The following is a 25,314-nucleotide window of genomic DNA, read 5'->3' on the forward strand; positions in this document are numbered from 1 at the left end:
AAGGTTCATGAAGCCAATGTAAACAGCAAAATGAGTGTAAACATTAGGGATTAACTTTAGGAGATTTGAAAGCAACAGGGTTTGCCTTAATAAAATCAAGCAAATAATTAAGCAGCAGTGTTTGCCTTAATAAAATTAAGCAGATAGCTTAGTATTTATGTATATATATATAGTTTAGAGGTCCTGAAGAAGTGTGTTCCCCTTATTAAACATTCACCATTTCAGCTTTTTGAGGATTTTCTCAAATAATCAAGGATAGCATTATGTTGGTGTTAGGCTAATTTTTTATTAACTTCAGGGAGAAGACAAGTGGGTTATTGCTTCATTAAATGTGCAGAAACTCACTGAAGTTGTATTCTCTGCACTGCAATACAGCAAGATTTTTAAACAATACAATATTCTTAAAGGATTGTAGTCTCTTTTTGTGAGCTGTGCTTTGACACTCACTGCCTCCTCCTCCTGCTTATTGTGGATGTCCTTTGCTTCCTCTGATTGTCCTGTGATATTAGTGGGGAAATTTCCATGATCCTAATACTAAAACTCCTGGTTATAATTGCTTTTAAAAAACGAGGGGGCAAAAAAGAAGAATGGCACTCTACAAAAAAAAAAAAATTATATATATATATATACACACATTATTTTGTCCTAATCAATACCAGAACAAATAATTTTGCTTTCTAACAAGCAAAACATAGAAGATAACATGCAGGTGATGGCTGTTGAATAAAAGTTTAGGAAGAAAGTTACACAGTTTTGAGATTCCAATGTGGCCAATGTGATGAGAGCCTCATAAAGCCAAAATACTCTCAGAATGCTTAAAAGTGTCTGCTTGCCATTTCCAGGCTGAACAAAATCAAGGAGGGATTTTACAGAACTCAGTGCAGGGCTAAAAGAATTATTGATTGCTTAGGTATAACTGAAATCTCACCGGGATTTACAAGCAGCAGTGACAGTGTGGGTGCTGGGATTCATGGAAACATCCCTTGTCTCTACTGCCGTGTCTTCCCTTCAGCACCGCACCAATCCAGGTGAGCCAGGTAAATACACACCTGGCACCCGAACAGCGATCCCAGGAGAAAGAATGAAAAGCAGGGCAGATTCAAACAACAACGGGAACTAACAGTTTGCATATTGCATCTTGCCAGACTATCCGGGTGTGTCTTTAGGCTGCTGCCACCTTTGTGTTTGCCTGCGGACGTGCAGCGAGAAGCCCGGCACCAGCAGCCGTGCGGGTAAAAATGAGGTTACACACAGCGTAACCGCGGCACTGGAGGCTCCGCACAGAGCAGACCGTGGGCAGGCCGCGGGCACCCCTGTTCTCCCCTTGGTGTTCCCAGTGCTCTGGGCAGGAAGGATCCAGGTGGGGAATTCCCCTCTTCAGGGGACCCCGACACCTCTTCCCTGCGGGGCCGGGGCGCTGCCCGCGCCCACCGCAGGACTACAGCTCCCAGCGAGCCTTGCGCCGCCTCCATCTTCCCCCTCACAAACACAACGCCTTGTCGAAATAAAACTTGTCCTTGAACAAAACTTTCTCAGAGCGTGCTTTGAGCCTCCGGGGAGGCGGGCAGCTGAAATAGATCCTCGAATTAGCCGAATTAGCCCTCATGATCTCGCTGGGTTCACTTTGGCAAGAGGCCGGAGTCTCCACTCGCGGGCTGCTCTGCCTCCCAGAGGAGCTGTAAATCTGCTTTTCTTTCCTGGAGGCGATGTAGTGAGTGTCCTGGGAATGTCCTCAAAATACGTGGTGGGTCAGCTCATCTCCTGCTTCAGCAATATTCACCAAACCCGGCCGCCGGCCTCTCGCACCACCCACCCCCCTTCACTGTTCCTCAGTGTCTGGGACGATGGTCCTGCAGATGCTGCCCGACATTGCTGCCTGTGCTGTCTCCTTGCTGCCTGTGCTTTCTCCTTGCTGTAGCCTTGCTGCCTGTGAGTGAGGAGCTGCAGTTCAAACTTTGCTAAATCTCGTAGATCTATACTGGGCCTTTTGTTTATGTGCTGTACATGGTAGGAACAACTCACGGGAGGTGCTACATGGGCAGTATGTTCATACACACACAAACACCATTTTCCAAGTGGCTCTCGCTCTATATTTTTGATTTTGGGCAGCCATTTGGCAGTCTTCACTATGGAGAACTCCGTACCTTTGAAAAGTCCACGTTCTGTATTTTATCTAGAAGTAGGCATTGCCTGGGTAGCACTATCACAGGTTTTCCATAAACACACCAGCATTTCTTCTCTCCCATGTCCCTTTGGGTGGATCTTAGTTAAGCACAGCTCACATACAGGATTTTGAAAGCCCTGCTAGAGGAGGAGCCTTGGTAGGAGATCTGGCAAGACCAGGGATCTGCAGGCAAGGATTATCTACAGCAAGGTGGCTCAGGGAGATAAGACGGATGTACATGTGCATCTATCCCAGAGTGGGAGCAGGGAGAGAGTAGAAAGGGCAACAACTGGATCTCAAATGCTATGGCAGAGAGCTGTATATAATATTAGGAGACCCAAGCAGAAAGAAATTTGAGTCCAAAGATTTGAGGAGTAGAGTGGGTGGGAGCCATAAAAGTGGGCTGGGGTGAACTAGGAGAAGCTGAGACGAACAAAAAGCAGAGTTTGCAAGTGGATACCAGTGAGGAGGAAGGAAAAGGAGAAATCTAGGAGGCAGTGTGGAAACACATAAGCTGTTTATGCAGAAGTGGTGTGAGGCTCCTCTTGTGTGATTACTCTTCTCACCAGGTTGGAGGCAGGGACACAAGCACAAGTTGGTGATTCTTCCCTTGTTTTGGTGTTGCTGGTTTTGCCCCATTTTTAAGGCATGGAAGCAGCTTTGTTCTCCAAACACCAAATTCTTTATCTTGCAAAAAAACCCAAACAAACCGAACAAACAAAAAACCAAAAAACCAAGAAAAAAACCCCAACAACAACAACAACAAAAACCAAACAAACAAACCCCCAAAAAACAGCTTAGGTAACACTTCCTGCAATTGACATTGCATCCATGCACTTTTGGAGTCTGTTTTCTAACCTTAGCATCAGTGTATTTCAGGAATGCTTTCTTAATTTCTCTCACTCTTTTCCATTAATTGGCTTCTCTCACCCCACCCAGTCTTAGCAGCAGGTTTACAGGCTTTTCCTACCATTCCCACTATAAAAATATGTATCTTTTGAATCAAAAGAAATTGAGTGCTCAGTCCATCCTATCCCAAGGAGCAGTCACCTTCTCAGAGTCTTGTTTTCTGGTACCCCCTATCACTTTTTACCTTAAGAAACTTTCTGGTAATACACTAGAACTCCATGTTCTTTCCCATGGCATTCCTTACAGCTTCCAGCTTTGCTATCAGCCTCAGTGAGCAGAAAAAAGATATGAGGATTTAAAATCCTCTTCTCCTTAGCACCAAACTAGTGTATGCACAGTTGCACAGTCTAGAGTCATCCATCTCCTGAACAGCTTCCACAGAAAAACTTCAGAAATGCTAAATAATCACAAATTAACTGGTCTTTCCACAAGGCTGGCTGAGCCCAGGCCTCCCAGCCCTGTTATGGTCTTGTGTAAATCAGAAATCCAGAATTCGCATAAAAACTGCAACAGCCTGAGGGAGCATCTAATAACATCGTGTGGGAAACTGCAGCGTTCCCCTGGCTGAGCCCCATGAGGTCCCTTCCAGGCATCACGCAGCATAAACTGGCAAGAAAGCTGTGTATTGATTTTGATTATCTGCACTATATGTGTGCTTGTAGAATCTGAAATTAAACAGCGGATTGGGTTTCTAGTCCCAACAGCCTATTTATTCCTGGTTTTATTTTCCTGAAGGAAGGCTGAAAGAACAACGGAGAGCAAAACAAACCTTGCGGGAGGTTACAATGTACACAAAGCCATCTTGGGAGTAGGGGCGGTTCTTCGCTTAGCGGAGAACGCGGGAAAGAGGGTGAGGGATGGGGATGTCTGCTGATGTTTAGGGAAAGCAGCAGCAGCAGAGAGAAGGGCCGCTGTTGTTCTCGGGGTGCACTTAATCCTCACCCGCACCCCGCTCCGCTGGCGGGCACAGGCCCGGCCCCCTGGCGCCGAGGCACCGCCGGCAGGGCCGGGAGCTCTCGCCTCCTGCAGGGACTCCCCCGGCCCAGGGCGGGCGGCCGCCCCTCCGCCCGGCGGGACGCGTCCCCCACGCCGCCGCCGCCGCCGCCGCCGCCCCTCCCGCCGCCGGCTCCCGCATCCCGCGCCGCGCACCCCGCGTGACCGGCGGGGCGGGCACAGGCGGGCGGCCCGTCCCCGCAGCGCCCGGGGCCGAACGCCGCTCCCCCGCCGAGGGCAGAGGAAGCCAGGCGCTGCATCCCCGCTCCGTCCCGGCCGCCCGCCCCCGCCGGAGGAGCCGGGGGCGGGGCGGGGCCGGGCCGTCCGCGGCGCCTCCCCGCGGGAGCGGGCGGGGCTCCTCTCCTTTGCGCCATGATGAACAAATGACCTCGCGGGGAATGAAATTTAAGTTCCACCGGGGAGAGAGAGTTCTCTGCTTCGAGCCCGACCCCACCAAAGCCAAAGTGCTCTATGATGCCAAGGTGACCGGCCGCGCGCTCTCCTGCCTACCCCTCCCGCGTCTCCCCGGGCGGGAGGGCGCGGGGCGGGGCCGGCGCGCGGCCCGCCCGCTCCCGTTACGGCTCCTGCTCTCCCGTTACTGCTCCCGCCGGGCGCTGGGCGCGCCCCCGGGCGGGAGGTGGCGCGGGAAGCGGCTCTGGGCCCGGACGGGGAGGCGGCTCCGCCGGCAGCTGCACTTGTTGCGGGAAACGGGCGCCGGCCCGGGGAGGGGGGAGCAGGCGGGGAGGCCGCGGTGCGGGGGCCGCCACGGGACAGGGAGACGAAGCGAGGCGGTGCCGTCCCCGCCGGGCCTGGCCTCCCTCCGTTATTGCTCCGTGCGGGCGGCTCAGGCCGGTGCCCCGGTGGGGCTCAGCTCTCTCCCCGCGCCACGGGAGCCCCGGGGGTGGGGGTGCGCGTAGCAGCTGTTTGGGAGCCTCTGGGCCTTGGCCGCGCCGGGGAGCAGAGGCGATGGGGCCTGCCCGCCGCGGCAGGTAGACAGCGGGGCCCCGAGCCGCCCTGGGAGTGCCGGCCGCGCTTCCCGCCTTCCGCTCCCGGCTGAACACCTGCAAAGTAATTCTGAAGTCTTACTGCCGCCCCTGCAGTTTTGTAGTGTAGCTGGATTTATTTCCTCTCACGCTTTCCCATGCTTACTGCCCGCCCCTCTGCGTTTCAGAAAGGTATAAGTGGTACCGTTGGCGAAGGAGAATATACGGAAATAGGAGAGTGAGCAGTGCGCGGTGGGCCGTAGGTGTTGCAGTAAGAGGTGACTGCCTCAGTTAGGGCCTAACCGTAAGGGTAGTGAGAGTAATGATAGAGCTTTATGTAAATAGTGTTGTTTTAAGGTACCAGTGATACACAAGGTTATTTTTCAATCCTAAGTCATCTGTGTTTGACTTAGAATTCTGGGTGTTTTTTTGTTACAGAGGGGGATAAAAAAGGAAGTGCTGTAACTGGATTCTTGATGAAATTAGTACTTTTTGCTGCAGGTTTGCGAGTTGTGCTTATCCATGTTTCTCAAACATCTTTGTTTAGGAATGCCACCATCCTGTAATATTTTGGGCTACCCTTTTGTTTGTACATTTACTCCAGTGTCCTAACAACCTGACAGCTGTAGTTGCTATCCCTATAAACCTATAACCTGAGTAAAAAAATGCATTGTACCTCTTCTTTACTGCCAAGTACTGTAAACAGCATAACTGTCTGTGAGTCCATCAGTAGTTCTTAAATTCTGGGCACCCAAATTGAAACATCACTGTAGCCTAAGTACTGATAATGATTTATTGAAAGCCACTCAAGTGCAGGCACCACATCTTTTTCTTTTGAGGTGCAGGCCCTTTCATTCTTGCCATTGCACATTGGTGAAAATGGAAGAAAACAAGGGTTGAGATATTCCCAAAGCCTCTTAATGTTTTGTGGCTGAGAGTCTGTGATGTTCAACAGAGCAGTATTTCTGAGGTTTATGTATAGAGAACTTGGGGGGCTTGAGCAGACAGCACAGGGGAGAAAGTGTAAGTAGCCCAAATCTGCATATCCATACTGTGCTACTGCACTGTTTGATGTCTCCCTTGTGGGACCGTTGAGGATAGGAGGAAGATAGTGAGCAGTCTGCAATGTTAAGAGTAGTCAGCAAGAAAGCTAGGTTTTCTGATAATTTAGTATAGTCGTTCTGTTCATGTCAATATTTACTGGCAAAATATCAAGTCTATTTAATTTTCTTTATTTCTTTGTGTATAAACTTTCTAAATACCCGAAGGCTTACTTTCTCTCAAGCTTTTTAATATGTACCCTTCAATATTTGTTTCAGATTGTTGATATTGTTGTTGGAAAAGATGAGAAAGGCAGAAAGATTCCAGAATATCTGATCCATTTTAACGGTTGGAACAGAAGGTAAGAACCTATACGTGTGGCTTCAGTTCTTCCATTTCTTCTATTTTATTCTGCAAAGACAGGCTTTGCATGGAATATCAAAGAACCAATGTTTGCAGGAGTATTTTTATTTTTGTGAATGCCTTTAATGTAGTCGCTCATGTTGACATTGGTCTGTATCCATAAATTTTAGTGTAATTGGTTTGATAGATGTGAGTTTAAACCTTAAGGGATATCTGCCTATGCCATATACTTATGGCACCTAAGTTTCCATTAACAAAAGGTTTATGCTTTGTTAAATCTAGCTCTGGATTGTTTGATTATCAGTACATGACTGCAGTGTCTTGGCTGTGGTTGATAGCATGTGTCAGTGCTAGAAATGCTGTTTTGGGTTAAGTCAAGGCTTGAGAGATTTCAGATGGCAATGTGAGAGCTGAAGCCATGTCAACAGAGAAGAGTGCAAACCTTGTGATGCAGATGTTGCTTCTGAATGACATTAAACGAGTCCTTTGTAGATTTGAAGTATATTAATTCATTGGTAATCATGAGTGGCATATATTCATAGTAATTTTATACTTTCTTTTGACCTGTCCTTAGCTGGGATAGATGGGCAGCTGAAGACCATGTTCTTCGGGATACAGACGAAAACCGCAGATTACAGCGTAAATTGGCACGGAAGGCTGTGGCTCGCATGTAAGGAATCCTTTTGGCCTCAAAAGAAATGAGATTCATTTTCAGATTCAGACACATACATCCAGGTGTCTACAACTGAGCTTGGCATCTGAGCTCATGCTGTAGGTGGTAGGTAGATGCCTAATGCAGTCAGTGCATTCTAGAGAGCTACTCTAAGCTAGAGACCTGTGGATTGCTATTAACACTCTAAAAGACTAACAACTCAATAGCTGTGTTATTCTTAACTATTGCTCTGAAATGCCTCTGTATTGGATCTGCATCTTCCCAAAGAAATGTACTTGCAAAGCACTGCAGGAAAAACCTGAAGTATTTTTGAGCCAAAGGCAATAATCTAATATTGGTTGGCCATGGCCCAAGGATCTGCTTGAGAACATGCATGTGAGATAATGTACAGACATGGGGTATCCACTCTCAAATAAGTGTTGTCCAAATAATTTCAGCTTTAATTAATGAAAATAGCTCAAACATAGGTTTCCTGTGCATTTGCACATAATCAAATTAGTTAGGATAAACAAATGAAATAATATTACCCAGATGTCAGTGAACCATTTTATGTTCTGTAGGAGAAGAAAGGGAAGAAAGAAGAGACGCTGCAGGTTGCCTGGTGTTGACTCTGTGTTAAAAAGCCTTCCTGCTGAAGAAAATGATGAGAGTAGCGAAAACTGTGAGTTTGTTTTCATCCTTTGGTAACTGGTGGGATGCCTTGACCTGGGGATAAGTGTCACTTGCCATGAGAGTATCCTGGTCCTTTCTGAAATATTCAAAGGCAGTCATATGAAGAGTGAGAACTATGTTTCATGCTAAGCATCTGTTAAGTTGGAATATCTGTTTTCTTCTTGTAATCTAGAGGCTTCTCCTTGCATCTCTTCTACTCAGCTGTTCTAATCAGTGATTTCAGAGCTCAGTGCTGTTTTCTTTAGTGTAGTATTAATAGGTGTGAGAACCCCTCATATTTCTTTGTCTGAGGTTAGGAAACACAACATTTCCCTGCTAGTGTTTTTGTATTTTTGAGGGCAATAAGATTATTTTTTCCCCCAGTCTACCTCACACAAAGGTCTGTTTCTTGTCAGCTGATTTCACTTTCAAGCCAGATTTTTAATTTCCTGCATTTTCCTTTGTGACTAGAAAGCCAGCAGGAATATTGGCTGGCACATAACTGATGTTCTGGGAACTGCTGCTGCACAGATTCATGCCCTTTGATTGAACGATTAATATGTTAATCCCCTGTGCAGAACTAAAGTCCAATGAAAATGTGGGTGCTCAGGAATGTAGGGAGCTTTTAAAAGTGAGTGTTTTTCAATTAGAGAGGAAGAATACTTCCTATTAAGTCATCTTACATGTTTAAAATATTTGTAGTGGGCTGTAAATAATGCATGTTTAATTCAATTAGAATTACTCATCCTCATTAAATATAACAAGATAATTGTGATGTTTTAGTGGGTTGGGTTTTTTGGTTTTTTGGGTTGTTTTTGCATTGAGGCCTCAAACTGATTGGTCATAAGCTCTGTAATGTATTAATGAATATGTGAAATCTCTTTTATGCAGCTATAAGTAGTTCTTCTTCTGATGACAGTGATGAAGGAACAGATGAAGAAATAAAGAGTGAAGAAAGTGACATAGATGAGAGGACAGAAATGGTATTTTTGTGTGTTCCTTAAGTTAATAGAATTTAAACATCTGCACTTGAAACTCTGGAAAAATTGAAGTAGATGAAATATAGCCCACAACTGGTTATTTAGCTATAATTAAAAGCATAATTATCTTATTCCTGGTGTTTACTGTGATTGTGATTTTGAAAATTATACAATGTCATTTTCTTATAGAACTGTATGATATTATGCTAAAAATACACATTTGTTTCTTTTTCTCTCATTCTACACAAAAGGCTTATGTGGAGAAAATGTAGCAGACTAGATTTTCCACTTTTGTGGATGCTGTAAAAATTTAGTTGTCTATGCAGGTTGAACAAACCCTGATAGCAGCAGGATGTTTGTCTTGTATTTTACTGTGAGACAGGCATATCAACCCTGGTCTTAAATTAAAAGGTAGAGAGGACTTTTTTCAAGAAAAAGAAACATTTATTTTTCTACCGTAAACAGTTGGTGTGAAGATGTGTAGATTTTTACTGCTACAGTGTGGGTGATCTGAAGCAGCAACACCTGACAAATTTCTGTTGGTTTTTTTTTTTTTTAGTTAAATATTTAAGAGAACGTAAAATTAAAAAAAAAATTAAAATTAATTTGCAGATGTTTTCAAGAGCAGTATTGTTAAATAGTTTAAGGCTATTATCCACTTGTATCATTATTGAAGTTATTGTTTCACAACCAATATATTGTTTTCTTTTACTGATCTGTTGTAGAAAGAAGAACAAGACACTCATACAAAAAGGGACATGGAAGAAAGAGCAATAAGCATAGAAATTCCTGAAGTCTTGAAAAAGAAGCTTGAGGAAGACTGCTACTATATTAATAGAAGAAAAAGGGTATAAAATAAAAGTTGGGGCTCTAATGTGCATGGAGGTGTGAGGAGGGTGTCAAAAGTAGTTTTTGTTTATACAGCTCCTGGAGGTTTTTAACTTCACCTTTCTAGCTCCATGTTGACAGGGCAAGGAAGAATATAAAGTGTAGGGAGTAGCGTTCTCTATAGCTATAACAGTGGCTTGTCATATTTAGCAGTGTACTGTTGTGGTTCCTCATGGTGCTTTAGAATGCAGATTGCTTTTGAAAGGTGGAAATGCAGCAGACTTGTTAATCTGACCATGTTTCTTGTTTCTTCTCATGTTGATAAAAAATGCAGTTTAAGTGTTGAAATTATAGTCCTGAATTTGCTTTATGCACTAGATATTTACTAAATCAGTTGGTACATTACAACTTACTAGTTTTGTAAGACATTTTTTTTTTGTTTCTTTTTCAGCTAGTGAAGCTTCCTTGCCAGACAAATATAATAACCATCTTGGAGTCATATGTAAAACACTTTGCAATTAATGCTGCTTTTTCAGCCAATGAAAGGTCTCGGCACCATCAGATGACTCCACATGCTAATATGAATCTTCATTATGTGCCACCAGAGAAGAAGTGAGTAATCTTTAGTCCACTGCTGTTGTCACAAGAAGAATGACCTTGCATTCCGTGTTCAGTTTTATAGCTGTCACTTCTGTGAGCTTATACCATAATGTATATCTATTTACAGGGCTCAAAGTATTTGACAGATAACTATAGCAGAGTAACACTGATAATTTGTTTACCAGTGAGAGAGTCCCTGTACTCTGAAAAGTTGTTATGCAAAAGTATCAATATTCTGTTTTATCATGTAAATTCTTATAAATACTGAGATCTGTTTTGAAGAATGTGTTGCTGTTGTCAATGTGGAGAATTTCATATCTGATATAAGAATACCCTGCTTAGATAAACTTGAACAGGTTCATGTTTTAAAAAGGATAAAAATTTAATACAAACACTTCTAAAGAATTCCAAGTGCAAGTTGTTTGTTTTAAATGGATATATGCTCTTAAATCCTAGAGACAGTATATAGCAAAACTGTGGTAACACAAATCGTGATTTGTTGAAATTTGTGTTTTAGTCTGTTTTCTCAGCTGAGCTGTATGTTCTTCTACCATGTTAAAAAATGCATTGACCATACATGTTTGCAGTGTGGTGGTTTTTGATTGTTTTGGGGATTATTTTCTCTTATGTTAAAGATTTTTGATATTCGATGAGACTGCTGCTATCTAAGTACAATGGGGTGAAATCTTGTTATTTTTATCAATGAGAAATCCTGACTTGTGTTCGTGTTCTGTTTCAATGGTGTGTATTTATGCTATTCCTTGCAATATTTTAGCCTGAGTGTCTTGTTTTATGTTGGTGTCATTCATTCTTTGACAGATTGACACTTTTCCTTCTTTGTAGTATAATCTCCCAAACAAAAGGTTAGATAAAATATCAGAAATACGAACAGAAGGTTTTACACACATTATGATTTTTACAGGTTCATGTTCAAGCCACTTCCTCAATAAAAACAGTGCTTTAGTAAAAAAAATTGGTATAGTTTCAGTGATCATTAAGTAGGAGAGATTCAACTGACATCTTCATTGCATTTGTCTTACTGCTCTAACACTGAAGGTTATTGACCTTTTTGGATTTATAGAATTTCTGCACCTGTTGGTCCCCTGGCCCAATTCATGTGTATCAGTTTTAGTAGGTGATATGAAATATTGGAGGTTTGGAATGTCTAACATGGATCATTTTGGCAGAATCAAATTCTCTTACAATACACATGTGTGCACTTGAAACATGAGAAGGGAAGACCTTCACAAAGGTTAGAGGTGTTGCAGGTGTGCTGCACTTTGTGTTTTTGGTTCTTGTAATAGCTCATGTACTCATATCTAATTTTGTAAGTCTTTCACACAGACCTGAAACTGAAATTCCCGGTAGCCTCCAAATGCAGTGCTCTGATTAGCAGAGCAGACCATTGGAAACTGCTCATGCAAATCTATCTGGTTTTGTTGGTTCACTGGATACCTCTTGAGCACAGCCTTAACTGCAGCTTAGTGGCTATAGGTCAAATTCTGCTTTTGCCTTTTAAACAGAGATTCAGTCTGTTTTGTACTTACTTTTTCTGGCAGGTGCCTCTTTTTTCAGTGTAGTGAACTTGGAAACCAAAATAATGTTTACCTGAAAAACATCTAACTTTATTTACTCCACAGTAGATTTTATTAGTTTAGTGAATAATGTAATAGTACAGTTGTGTGATTTTGTTTGAGGTTATGAAGCAGACCTTTTAAAAGAACTTGTATTTCTGAAGCTAACAAGAGCAATCACCTTCTTTTTAAGTGTGTTTTTATTTGCTTATCATTACTTAGTGATTGAATCAGCATATTGTAGCTATGATGTTAATGGACTGTATTAAAGAGCAATTTTGTGCAACTATGCTGAAAAATAGTGCCATGCAACTTAGAAAACCATATTTTTTTCCCCTCTAGTGTCGAGCTATGTAAAGAGATGGTGGATGGGCTGAGAATAACCTTTGACTTCACACTTCCCTTAATTTTGCTCTATCCTTATGAACAAGCTCAATTTAAGAAGGTGACTTCATCAAAATTCTTTCTTCCGATCAAAGAAAACTCAACAAATACAAACAGGTAGGTTAGATATAAGAAGTTTAATACTCCTTTATCTCACAAAATAGGAGAATATGGTATTCATGGTTTTTAACTAATTTGAAGATAAGTACACTTCTGGAAAATAGAATTTAATAGAAGAGTTCATCACTTTAATAGTTATTGGGAGGAGACTGTTTTACCTGAATAAAAATGTTCAATAAGATCTGTGAAACTATGTAGCAGACTCCATGGAATTGGCCAGGGCTCCATGGAGGGCTGAGACTTAATGGTAAGAACTGCTGAGTCATGATGAGATAGCAAAATAAGCCCCTGTCTTCTGCCTTTTTTCTGCCTTTTGGACCCTAGTTTATCTCTGTAACCCCATAGGTCACTTTCCCCTAACCCCTACTATTGGACAAGTTTGGATCCCTTTGTACCCTATAAAAAGGGGCTGTTTTAGCCCATTCAGCAGAGGAAGAGCCGTCACTGGAACCCTTCACAGACCCCTCAATAAAACCATGGCTGTGGAACCCCAGGATGATTTTTCTTCTCCTCTCTTGTCTGCTTCCTCTCTAGCCTGCCAGGCACCTTAGCAAGCAAAGAGCTGAAATACTAAGGGAGCTGATAAATCACTAAAGAGCTGATATCCACTAAGCTTGCTTAAGGTAGCCACAGCTACGAGCAGCCTGGGTATTTGGACACTGTCCCCAAGAGGGACTGAGCTATCTGGTCCATGCTGCCTTGCTCGGGGGCAAAGCCTGCCCTGTGGGCAGAGGGGCAATAAAACTAGAAGAATTTCTTTTGTTGAGAGCCTAGAGCCTAGAGCCCTGACCTTGTCAATTCTGTAAACCTGCCCTAATTTCCTAGAAATCAGGAGGAACTTTCCCCAAGCCCTCCTCTGCTGAATCCACCCACGCCTCAGTCGACTGACAGCCAGCCCACCACAGGGGAGCCAGCCACGCCGAAGAGGCGGAAAGCTGAGCCCGAAATCCTGCAGTCGCTGAGGCGTTCGACGCGCCACAGCTCCAACTGTGACAGGCTATCGGAGAGCAGCGCGTCCCCGCAGCCCAAATGGCGGCACCTCGACACCCCCGCGTCCATGCCAAAGCTCTTCCTGCACCTGGAAAAAAGTAGGCTTTTCTTTTTACATTCTGGGCCTAAACAAAGCATAAAGTTCTGTTCTTCTTTTAGTGCTGCATGGGCTGTAAACTCAGTGAAAGAAATGGAAGTCATTAACTTCTTGTATCAATTCTTTAACTCTGAGGCCTTATTACCAAAGAGAGAAATACAAGGCTATTGTCAGTACTTGGGTATATTTTTCCAGAGAATGCAATGAGCTGCTTTTCTGAGAGTATATTTTAGGATAACCTTAATTGAATTTCAGTGTTTTTAAGACGTCAACTTCAAACATTTTAGCAGCAGGCCTTAGATGCATTTAATGGCTTATAGTTCCAGGTAGTAGTTTACAAGTAATAAAATTTTTCTTTTTTCTTCTGTTTTGTTTTTCCTTTCATTTTGAAGAAACCCCTGTCCATAGTGGGTCATCTTCACCTATAACTTTGACTCCTAGCAAAGAAGGGAGCACGGTGTTTACTGGCTTTGAAGGTAGAAGAAACAACGAATTGAATGAGGTAACAGATTTTGATGCTACTGTCTCACATTCAAGGATTGAAAGTTTTGTGGACCTCACAGTAGGGCTATGTAAGAAAAGATTTTGTTGGTATTACTTATTTCATCTTTGAATTTGAAGTTTTGTGCATTCTAAATTATTTATGATGTTATAAAATTTTCATAACCAGTATTTTCATATTTTATCTATAGGTTTTGTCCTGGAAATTGATGCCAGAGAATTATCCACCAAGCGATCAACCACCACCTCCTTCATATATCTATGGATCTCAGCATTTGCTGAGGATGTTTGGTAAACTAATGCAAAATTCTCTGCTCAAAGTTGCTTTATATTTTTTTCCAGTCCCCGATATATGTGTGATTTTTTTCTGTTTGCTTTATTAAATTTATTTTTATTCTTGGAGGAATGTACATTTTAATCTATTTGGAACTTTAGGCTATTCATAGATTTGGTTATCTTTTATTGGCTCTGTAAGCCTTCATTTAAGAAAGGCAAAGCAGTGTTACTTCCCATACACTATCAAACATCATTAAACCCAGCAGCATTCACCTTCTCAGCACGTTTCTATTTAGTAAGGCTTTGAAAGATAAAAAAGTAGCTTGCAAGGAAAAGTGGGGTCTGTGGTGAAAAGAAATTTTTATATTCTTTTCTATGTAGTGTATAAAAGTAATTTGAAGTTGCATTTACAAGAAGAGGTATAAACATTATTTCTTTTATTCACAGTAAAACTACCAGAAATACTGGGGAAGATGTGCTTTCCTGACAAAAACCTAAAGGCTTTAGTAAAACACTTCGAGATGTTTCTGAGGTAATGTGACACAATGTACCATAGTAGTCTTTCTATTGTTACATAGATATAAATGTCCTGGAATGGCTAAGGGGGTTTAAAATGAGATACTAATTTTCTATAACTACAAGATTAGGGTAAAATTAGTATACCATTTTAACAATAGCAGTTTGAGTAAAGATGAATATAAGATTTTTTTATTTTTTTAATTCCAGTTGAAGGGAACCAGAATTTTCTACTTTGAATTTTGATAAACACATTGATATAGAACTGAAGTGTGAAAGTTTGTTGATATGTATAGCATGACAAGTCTGACTTGGTTAAGTAGCATGTGAAGAAATGCAAAGTCTGCATTGGTATTTTTTATCAATATTAGCAGGAGGAGAAACTTGTTCTTTAAAACGTGTTTTTAATTATGGTGATTTCTTAATAGAAATGTCTGTCTTAACTGAACTTTGAACAGAAAGGTTTCTCTGTAATGCTGTGCAGTGGGATACACAATGCAGTTTGTAGGGATACACAACTCTGTGTGACTACACTAGCTCCACCACTGGAGTCAGTAAGGTCATATCTGCCCCATGATCACATTGGTTTATCAGGTACTGTAATTAGTATTGCTGCATGACATTGAGGATGTGGTTAGATATCTAGTGTTGGCTCTGTGTTGTGCAGCGTCAGTACACTGGAAAACAAAATTGCCTAGGAAAACTTTGAGTAGAAGGTGTTGTAGATGGTAATGGAACAGATATGGAAACTGTAACTTAAATTTGGTCAGTGACTTCAGTAGCCACTTAGGGAAAGGTAACATAGTATTACACCAGCATAAAAAAAAACCTTGTGTTAGATATCAGGGAAATGAAAGCTTTAAAATGCTTTTAGTTTAATTGCTTATTGAAAATAAAAGATGTTTCCAATGTCAAAGTTTCTACAAAACACAGTTTTGCTCTGGGAGCAGTTAGTTGTCAAGTTTTACTGATTCCATTTTGCATCTCTTTTGTCAGATCCTTGTTGGCATTCAAAATACCTTTAAATTAAAAGAATTAGAGCTCATTTTTGGAAGACTATTTTTGCTTGAAGTGAATATTTTTTAGAGAGCTTAACTCACTGTGGATCAGATCAGTTTTTATCAGACTTTTAACTGTTCAGATTCTTCAGAGTGTTGATCAGAGCAGATCTCTGTTCTTTAGTGTCTTTAATACCACGTTCTCTTATATATTACAACAGTTCTCTTATCATTATACGTTGTCTTATATATCAAGAGTTCTTTTATCATTATGGTGCAAGGGTTCTATAGCCTCAGAGTTTCGTACCTCCTCAAAGTTTCTTGCAGGCAGCTCCTCTAAGCACTGACTGTTCTTGGTCCTTACAGCAGCCATCTGACTCCTGTGACTTCTCTGCCTTCTCTTTTGTTCCACCAGTTCTTATTGGTTACAGGTGCGGCCTGTAATCATCCGGCCTGCTCCTAATCTTTAGTAATAGGGTCCAGCTGCAACTCATTGGGGGATAAGATTACATTCTACATTACCTTCATTTACCCATACTGTGTCCCCCTATAATACCATGTTTTCATATCCATTCTATGGATAAGCTTTAATGGAGTAGAATAGATAGAAGGAGAAACATGTCCCCTACAGCCCATAAAATAAAGGTTGCCTATTGGAAAAGGGTTGATTAAGGTAACTGAAATTTCTAGTGATAGTATCTGTATGTGTTTTACTTTTCCATCTGAGCATTTAATTGAAATGTGTAGTCATCTATAAATAGAAATAAAAATCATGTTTCCACATCAGCATTTTTAGGGGAGATAGAACTGTGCTTTTGAAGCAAATCTTTCAGTAGTTCGCCTTTTCCATGCTTTGTGTCGTGGTGGACAGTCCTCCAAATACACAACCTGCATTCCTTTCAGAAAACACTTAACCAGGGGTGTGCTTCAGTCCTTGAGGCCAGGCTAAAACAAAACCAAATGAGCCCCACAAGGCAAGGATAATGTCGATATCATGTATCTGTTACAGCAAAATATTGGAAGGCTGTTTTTTTCCAAGCACTTTCTTTTTTGACAGTGTCAAGAAAGCTTCAAAGTTACAGTTACTGCTGTAGGAAGCATTTGATCTTAGGTAGCTTTGTAATAAATACTTTTCTTAGTCTGCTTTCCTTGTCAGCTATGCTACTGGGCAACAGAAACCAGTACAAATTATTAGATACTTTTTTCTCAACATGTATTCACATGGGGCTTTGAAAAGATTTTCATTTGGGTATTTGTTTCTTCATGCCGCTTATCATTGAAAGTGGTCAAAAAATTATTTTCTAGACAATTGTTCATGCTTGATTTTTATCACAGAAATAGTTCTGATTTATCTGTTTCTAATCACAAGAAAACTTGAGTTTGAGGTGACATCTTGTACTGATGCCTGGAAAATAGATGTTCCCAACAATGTTAGAGTGAATATAAAAGCAAACCTTTACTTGAAAGCTTTCAGGTAGACAATGTGGCAAAAATTGCACATGGTATAGTAATTCCACAATTTTTATAAAGTCACTCAGGTATTATACTTACCATATACTGTCCAATTAAAAGGTTAATTGGTTAGGTAATAATCCCTGGGGTCCTGGCCCACTGAAGGCAGAGGTTTCTTTTGCCCCACTTTTTTTATGTCTGGTCCAGGTTCTGGTTGGAAAACAGAATGTCTGTGTAGTTGGTTTTCTTCTTGGAGTAAGACTAAACACTATTTATAAGGTTAGCTAATAGTTTGTAAATGTAGGGAAGAAAGGTAGGAAAATTGCTGGAAACTACAGCCATGCTTTAGCAATCTACAAAGCTATAAATTCATGAAAGATACATGAAAGATACAAAAACTTAAAAATCTTTAGGCATCAGTACTAGTTCTTCAATTTTCACATTCTGTCTTTTCCTTTTTGGGGATTAATGGATGATTATTATAAATATTTTATATCAGTTCTGTTCTGGCTTAACTTTTGAAACAGTAAGATCTTTCCTACAACAAATCTGTATGCATTTCCTACAAAATCTGTATGTATTAGGTAACAGCAGCCAGTTTACTTAGGACTGCTTAATTATTTTTGGGTTTTTTTTTAGTGAACTGCTCTTGAGTGAGAAGCTGAAGTACTCTCCTTTTTTTAATTTCTCTAATAGCAGGCAAAGGATTTATGGGTCTGCTTGCATTAATTAAACTACTCCTGAATCTTCTTTGATGTCTAGTAGAGTAGTCCAAGCATTAGCAGTTTATGTATTCTTAAATAAAACTTGCATGCAGTACACAACTGATTTAGTTCTTGCATAGATACTGATATAATTCTGATTTATGATTTTGTGGCTAAAATTTATAGTTTACCATTTATAATATAAATCTCCTGTGGGCTGAGAAACTGAGACTTGTGTAATGTAATACTTTTTCTGGGAGCTTGTTGTCTTGAGTTTGCTTAGTTCATGATAGATGCATTAAATTAGCTTTGAGATGCTATATGGATAATATTTTCCAGTCATGCCCTCAGACTGCTGCTAGACAAGATTTTTCTCAATTTCCCAGACAACATATATTTTTAAGAAATGTATGAAATGCATCTTTTTGACTTTTTTGTTAAGTAGAAACTCTACCCCTCTGTGCTTAGTCCAGCTTTCTACAAGTGTGCAAAATGAAAATTTCTTCATGGAGAACAGGAAAATTGATTTCTCAATAACAGAATTTGCAGAAGAAAATCAGATTCTCAAATTAAGTACAAAACTCTGAATCTTAAATTATTTACTTCTGAAATAATAGTACTTGCAGTCTAAAATAAACCAGTTGGTTTCACTGAATTTCACTTGGTGCACATTTAGTCTGTGGGAGCTAATGCTTTAGCTGGTGCTTACTGGTGCTAACTGGTAATTGGACTAGTGAAAGACCCCTGATTAAATCTCCTGGCCTGTTAATAGCTTTAGAGTAAGAGGAAGTATTAGCTTTAAACTAATTCCATTATTTCAGCCGCTTTTGAAATAAAATGCTGCAATAAGCTCTATTTTACAATTCCCTGGCATTGTAAGGTGCCTAACATGCTTCCAAAGGTTGTCTCAGTGGTGAGAATTGACTGGCAGGAAGGTGCCCATTTCTGTTTTGCTGTTTCCATTAATTTACACACAGCCTTGGCTTGGAAAACTGTTTTGGAATCAGAGGCCCCCTCCCAAGTCTGCTAACCAATAGGAGCTATTAAGAGTTAGGAGGAGGATACAGTATGCCTGTTTGTACAAGAGTAAGACCCCTCTTCACTGAGGTAATTTCAGAGAATGTCATTTGCATTTTGGGAAAAAAGGCAAAATGAAGTGGTATAGAAATGCATAGACAGATATTTTGACTTTGATGACATACAGAAGAATAAATGAGTGATGAAATATTTCTAAAATATTGCTTCTAAAATTTCTAGTAAGTTTTTTTTTTTTTTAGATGAGGCCAGTGTATTAGTTCAGATTATGGAGAGCTAATAGTCAAATATTTTAGTTTTGTTAAAAACCCACAGGTATTTCAAAGTCAGTATTTCCTTTAAGCTTAAATCTCCTTTTTTATTCCCCACTGATGCTCTAAAATCTGCTTGTATCTATTGTGCCACTCTGCTCCATGGGTAGGAAAATATTTTGATACTGATGAATTTTTCTGAGAAGGAAGCCAAATCAGAGGACTGTAAAAATAAAATGTGTATATACAAAGATGACAAGTTGTTTCATGTAACCTTAAGAAATAGATCTCTGGTGCTGACAGCAAATTTTGAGTGTAGTAATTTTTATTATATATAACTGCAGTGGTGAATCATCACCACTAGTCTGTGCTAATGTACAATTATGAGACGTTATTTGTGTCTGAGAATGAAAAAATTAATCATTGCAAATGGTGAATGAATTAGAAGACATCTTTAGTTAGGCAAAGTTGCTTTGTTCATTGTGAGTCATTGTGGCTTCAGTTGCAAAAGGACAAGTAATTAAAAATCACATTCTGAAAGATGGAAAAGCATGCCATTGTGCCAATGTTTCTTATATTGTATTATTAACTGATTAATATTGTTGAATCATACTGGGTTTTTTCCTCTCAGTTTTTTGGATTAACCAGTTACTTGGTTATGACACACTAGAAAACCTCATGGAATTGGAACCTAAATGTGAGAAAATCAAGTTTGAGTATAAATGGAGACATGGGTTTAGAATGCACAAATATGTAGAGCAACATTTTTTTCCAAGTTTTGAAACACACTGAACTGAAGGAATTCTCTTTGCTCGGTTGAGTAGAAAGGGGCCCTCTCAAACTTTTGGCACCTTTAGGTGGAATGCTTCTTAGTGAGTACCTGGTATTGTGCAGGTTCTTACTTTCAGTGGGCTTGGGTGGCTGCTTGGTCTGCACAGCGTGCTCATTGGTGCTTCTTGTCCTCAACTAAGGTTTTGTTGCATTGCCATAAACTGTTCCTGAAACTCTCCATGTGGATTGCTTCTCTTCCTTCTGCTTTCCAAATCATCAGTTGCCTGGGAATTTGAATGAGCATATTGCTAGTCCATAGTTGAAATTTGGATCATGTATCTACATTTAGAGGTTGCCCCAAATATTTTCAATGTGTTGCAGTAGCTTTCTTAGAAGGCAGCTCTAGGGACCTGTGCTGGCCTGGTCACGGGGTCTTCATCCTCAAGGCAAACCAAGGACTCCTGTATTGAGCTCTTGTAGGACTGTTTTCCCAAAAGGTCTTTGGGAAAATTAAATTCTTGCTCACTCAATCTGATTCTTGGAAATGTTATGATGGTAGCTTGGCATCTTCAGGGTTCTCCACATTTCCTCTTAAAAGGCCAAGGAATATTATCTCAGTTTCTATATATCAGTGAGTGACAAGAGTCCAGTCAACAAAACAGGCCAGTTTACTCCTTTAGCTTGGTTCTTGAGCCATTGGGTATTAGAACAAACATCTGAAACCTCAATTCACTTCTTCTGTTGACTGCAATGAGGTTATGATGGACTTTGTCATCTTTACCCTGAACAGCTTTCCAGATGGAGACAGGCCTACAAACTGGGGAGCTGTGAGGGTCAGATGGTGGCATATACATTTCTTCATGAACCTAAAGCCTTTTAGTTTTCAAATCCTGCATTTGAGTAGTAGTGTCAGAGATGAGGTAACTTCTTAATCTGCAAATGACATTTCTTTTGATGAGGTGACTCACAGAGTTAGGACTCATAATCGTCTTCTAGCAAATTTAGATAGATCATTACAGTAGCCTTTCAAACAGGTCACTGATCTCATCAAAGCAGCTTACCTTTTAAAATTCTGTAGGAGAAGTTTTTAAGGTCACCTTCCTGGAAACTTTTCATTTGGATTCTGTCTTCTTATACCATAATGGCTGAGGATGTCTTTCTAAAAACTAAGGTTTTCTCTTCTTTGTCATTTTCACACTTTCTGGGCTGTCCCTAAATTTATTCATCTGATGGTAGCTGACATTTAAAAGAATTCTTTTTCTTCATTCAGAGACTTCCAGTAATAAATTTTGTTGGTGGTGTCAAGGCAAGGCCCACCAGAATATGCTCTTAAAACTCATACTAATTCAGTGACTCTTGTTGAGATATGTTCATGACATGTGTCAAATGGCCTTCTAATGTGGATAGTGATAATTCAGTTCTTCTTTTTGGTAGATCTACCTGTATAAGTCAGTCAGATGGTAGTGTATTTGTGACGCTAGTGCTTGCTTAAAAACACCCACACTTGAAGATCAGAACATAGCTTGAAGAATTCCTAAGTTGCCCACATCTTTTTCCCTTGTCTCCATCCCCTCTAGACCTTTCTGAAGTGTTGCTCTTCTAGGAACATGTGGTAGGGAGGAAAATAACTGCATTGTGCCATGTTACCTCTGTTCTCGGTTCTCTAAGCATGAGTATAAAGCATGAGTTTGTTTTTAAGAACATTCATTATGAAAAATGCATGCAGTCTCAAATCAATATGGACTGTGCATTCCAGAACTTGGTTGCTCATCAGCAGTCTTGCTTTATAGATGTATGCATATGAACTCTGTAAAAAGTATGAAAATGAAAAGGGTAATAATGCAACAGGTGGCTGAATGGATCAGATTTGTAAGTTAATCATGAAACAATTTCTGAATAGCTCGATAGCAGTATGCTTTCTGATCTATTGCTGAATATTGGCTCTGTCTGCTAATTACAGCTCCCTCTGTCTTTAAATCTTGGCTCATGACTTTCAGGTAGCAGTGTAATTGATCTTGGTGCTGTTTTAGCTTGTCCAAGAGCAAAACAATAGTCAAATATCTGGTAGGTAAAAGTCTTAGGAGACTCTTAATATTTCTGTGCCAGCATTCTGCACTCTGATGCCTTTTGAATAGAAAGCAGCTTCAGAAGGGCCCCTGCTCTTTGTATGCAGGTATAGAAGGGACTGGGACAGAGGCTGGCTGTGTTCCTTCAGTAGTTTTCTCCTCCTACTCTGCAGAAAATAATTTGCTAGCTCTGGGGTATTTTGCTTTTCACAACTGTTACATGAAAAACAGGGAGATGTATGTTTGACTGTGTGCCTTTTTTTTTTTTGAGTTGTAGCTGTGGCACACCATCTCAGCTAAAATTTCTCATCTGTACCAGCTGTCACTCTAGCATGCAGCAAACTGGCATGTATCACTGATGATTTAAGCAAAAGTCAGGAAATTTGTAAGAGAAAGATCACCCTTTCCCATTACTTGCTGTTAAAATTCTTGGAACTGTCAGCTACCCAAATGCCCTCTGATGGTTCTTTTAAAACATGTTTCCTTGCATGATCTAGCTCTTAGTACTGTGTTTTACTGAATGTTATCCAAAGATAGTAAGACTTGCATCAGCCCCTGTGATTTTTTTTTTTTAATGTCTTGGAGTCATTAATGTGTGTTAATGAAGAATTATTAATCAAATACTACTTGTTGCTCATCTTAACTTTATACAATCTAAGTACATTCAAAGTTAGGTTCAAGTCTGTTAAGTTTTAGGCTTTTCCACACTTGCTCCATACTAACCCCTCATCCTAGAAAGTGATTTATAGCTAACTAAAGCCAGAGGTCATAGCAGTTGATGACTTGGGTATTTTATTAGCTTCTAAATTGCTATTCTTTTTTAGTGGTTTGAAACATTTTACATCAGAAACCTTGCACTTGCAAGGATTGGGGGAAAATCAACCCTTTTTCATTTATCTGCAGTTTTGTACTGTCACCATTTTCTATGAGCTCTGAGCAATTAATATATTTCTTATTGAATATAAGTGCTTTATTTAAGAGGATCTTGCCAATATTCTTTGATGCTTTGGCTCTCTTTAGATCAAGGAACATGCCCAGTTCAGGCAGTGCAGCAGTGAGTGAGGTTGGAGAAGGCCTGTATTTTTTATGCCATTCACATGAATATTTTTTTTTTAAATTGGACTTTCTATGTCCAAAGTATTGGCTATGCACAACTGATACTTTCAGTTTCCAATAGTGAAGTCATCACCCCAGCCACTGTTTCTTGAGAGAACACAGATTCTGTAAATGACATTGTTTTCTGTTTTTTCTTTTGCTTCCTACTCTTGAAACACGTAGCTAGCATTTTGCCATGCTTATTGATGCTGATCTTTAATATCCAGGTATTTTTGAAGGTCTGTGTTTTTTTCTGAAGTACAGCTTGAGTATAATCTTGAGTTTAATAACCATTTTGCCCGTTTTCCCCCATTTATATACCTAGTATCTTTGAAATCAAAGGAAGGAGTAGGGAGCTTATAGTCATTCTAGCTGTTTGTTACTGGCGTTCATAGCAGCACTGTTTATTTTCATTTTCAGTCCTAAACCAAAGAAAAGGTTGTGTGCTAGCAGAGCAAGAAAACCTGATAAAATATTGGGTGCTTGGTGGTTTGAATAGTATTTGCAGACCATCTTGCAGAAATATGAAATTAAGGAACTGAATTTGCGAAAGATGTGTTTTGTCATTGAAACCCATATTTAAATCAGAAAGATGGAGACCCTAAAGGCACATGAAATATATGAAAATTCATAGCTTTACTTGCCTTAAAAGATATAGTTTGGCTCCTTAATGAATCCTGGCTATTTGTATAAGATACTGAAAAAGTGATAACTGAAAATACTGGTTTGGGCATAAATGAAAGTAGTGTGCTGAGCAGAAGTTGCAGAAAGATCTCTTCTTTTTCCTTCTGTGCTAGTTCTTTGAATTCTTTTTCTGAGTATAGTTTAACTTTCTGGGTTTTTTTTTTTTGTTATTGATCTTGAGGAATTTTTTTCAAATTCTTGTTGGATTTCAGAATGCAAGAGGAAGGCTGTTTTTCACTATGTGAAACTTGTAAAAAATAGGGCAAATCCTTTGTATGCCAAATTTCAAAGAGTAATAATTCTTAATTCCCAGGCTGTGTTTTTGCTGAGCTTAAAAATCAATTGGAAAAAAGCTTTTCTCTTAAATGTTTTATATTCTCTTCTCTTTTTTTTGGTGTGCTTTCTTCTCAGGTTTTTAGCAGAATACCATGATGATTTTTTCCCAGAATCTGCTTATGTAGCTGCATGTGAAGCCTACTACAGTACTAAAAATCCTCGAGCCATCTACTGAAGCTATTAATAAGGATTAAATCCTGCTATACATAGCCATGACAATGCTATTCTGCTACATGGCTACAAGATGAGAAAGGAATTAAAACAACTTCTGGAGTTGAAGACATTGGAAAATATCTTTATGATGGTTGGATTACTTAGGAATGGAGAACTACTTTTCACAGATGTGTATAAACAGTGGTGTGAGTCACTTAGAGGGTTGGATATAAATCTGACTCCAGATGAATGAAGAAGCCTTGTTCTGACTTTACTGCACAGGACTACACAGAGTAATAAAAAGCAAAGGAGGCAAAAGCAGATGCATTGGCAACAGGACATTCTCATGAAGATAAATCACCATGCTGTGTTTCATTGTAGCTCAGCCTCTCCTGCCTGAGAAATAAGACTTGACTAAACAGTTACATGAAGAGAATTTGTGACTGGTATCTTATGGATTCTTTTCCTCAAAAATTACATTTCATCTGTGGAACTGTCATGATAGAAAGTATTGCTTAATGTAAAGGTGACGTTGCTGTTTGGCTAGTGTGACATCTGCCTCAAAAATGACTTTGTTGCTTGAATGAAAGATGTGTTGCTGACTTTGCATTTTGCAGAGAGGAATATAGACCTTTCATGGTAAAGCTGACAGGGTTCTGAGCAGACCAGCCACAGCCAGGGATTCGGCATTTACCTGGCAATAAATGATTTCCAGAGCCGTTATGAAAGAACTCATTTTCTACAAGTAAATGGGGAAGTCAGTGAAGTCATTGCAGTTTAATTGGCAAACATTTATTTTCTTAATAAAGTTCACAGTGGCTGCTGTGTGGATGTGTGATTTTGACTGTCTAAAACATCTTGTTCGTGCTCAATTAGTATTTTTGAGGGTGCTAAGTGTGCGTAACATGAGAGGTGGGAGCACTGACAACATATGGAGAGGAGCCCTTTCTGTATCATTGGATGTTCTTCTGCAGACTTGAAGGATGTCTCTTTAGACTTTTTTAGACACTTTGGCTCTGGAAATAGCAGTTCAGTGAGAACTGAGTTCCTACAAATGTGACAACACATTCAGTAGAAATTAATTGAAACATAATTCTTGTTGTTGAAACCGCATGCAGGACTTAGA

The 25,314-nt window shown here is 40.0% G+C and overlaps 1 protein-coding gene across 1 annotated transcript; it reads left to right on the forward strand.

Moving 5' to 3' along the window:
• The first annotated feature begins 4,314 nt into the window (after window positions 1–4,314).
• MSL3 (MSL complex subunit 3) lies at window positions 4,315–25,013 on the forward strand. Its single transcript, XM_066545357.1, has 13 exons — window positions 4,315–4,548; window positions 6,369–6,451; window positions 7,028–7,123; window positions 7,687–7,787; window positions 8,669–8,760; window positions 9,483–9,605; window positions 10,037–10,197; window positions 12,102–12,260; window positions 13,089–13,351; window positions 13,743–13,852; window positions 14,043–14,142; window positions 14,575–14,659; window positions 24,111–25,013. The coding sequence occupies exons 1-13, from the start codon at window positions 4,450–4,452 to the stop codon at window positions 24,208–24,210; spliced, it is 1,572 nt and encodes a 523-aa protein (XP_066401454.1). The 5' UTR covers window positions 4,315–4,449; the 3' UTR covers window positions 24,211–25,013.
• The last annotated feature ends 301 nt before the right edge of the window (window positions 25,014–25,314 follow it).

The sequence above is a fragment of the Molothrus aeneus genome, chromosome 2 (assembly GCF_037042795.1).
Source record: "Molothrus aeneus isolate 106 chromosome 2, BPBGC_Maene_1.0, whole genome shotgun sequence".
In the NCBI taxonomy this organism is placed as follows: Eukaryota; Metazoa; Chordata; class Aves; order Passeriformes; family Icteridae; genus Molothrus; species Molothrus aeneus.

Excerpts from the sequence above, each read along its gene's own strand:
- MSL3 (XM_066545357.1), top strand. The coding sequence starts at position 4,450 with ATGACCTCGCGGGGAATGAAATTTAAGTTCCACCGGGGAGAGAGAGTT. Across the intron at positions 12,261-13,088 it reads AACTCAACAAATACAAACAG|AAATCAGGAGGAACTTTCCC; the intron begins GTAGGTTAGATA and ends CTAATTTCCTAG. Across the intron at positions 13,853-14,042 it reads GAAACAACGAATTGAATGAG|GTTTTGTCCTGGAAATTGAT; the intron begins GTAACAGATTTT and ends TTTTATCTATAG.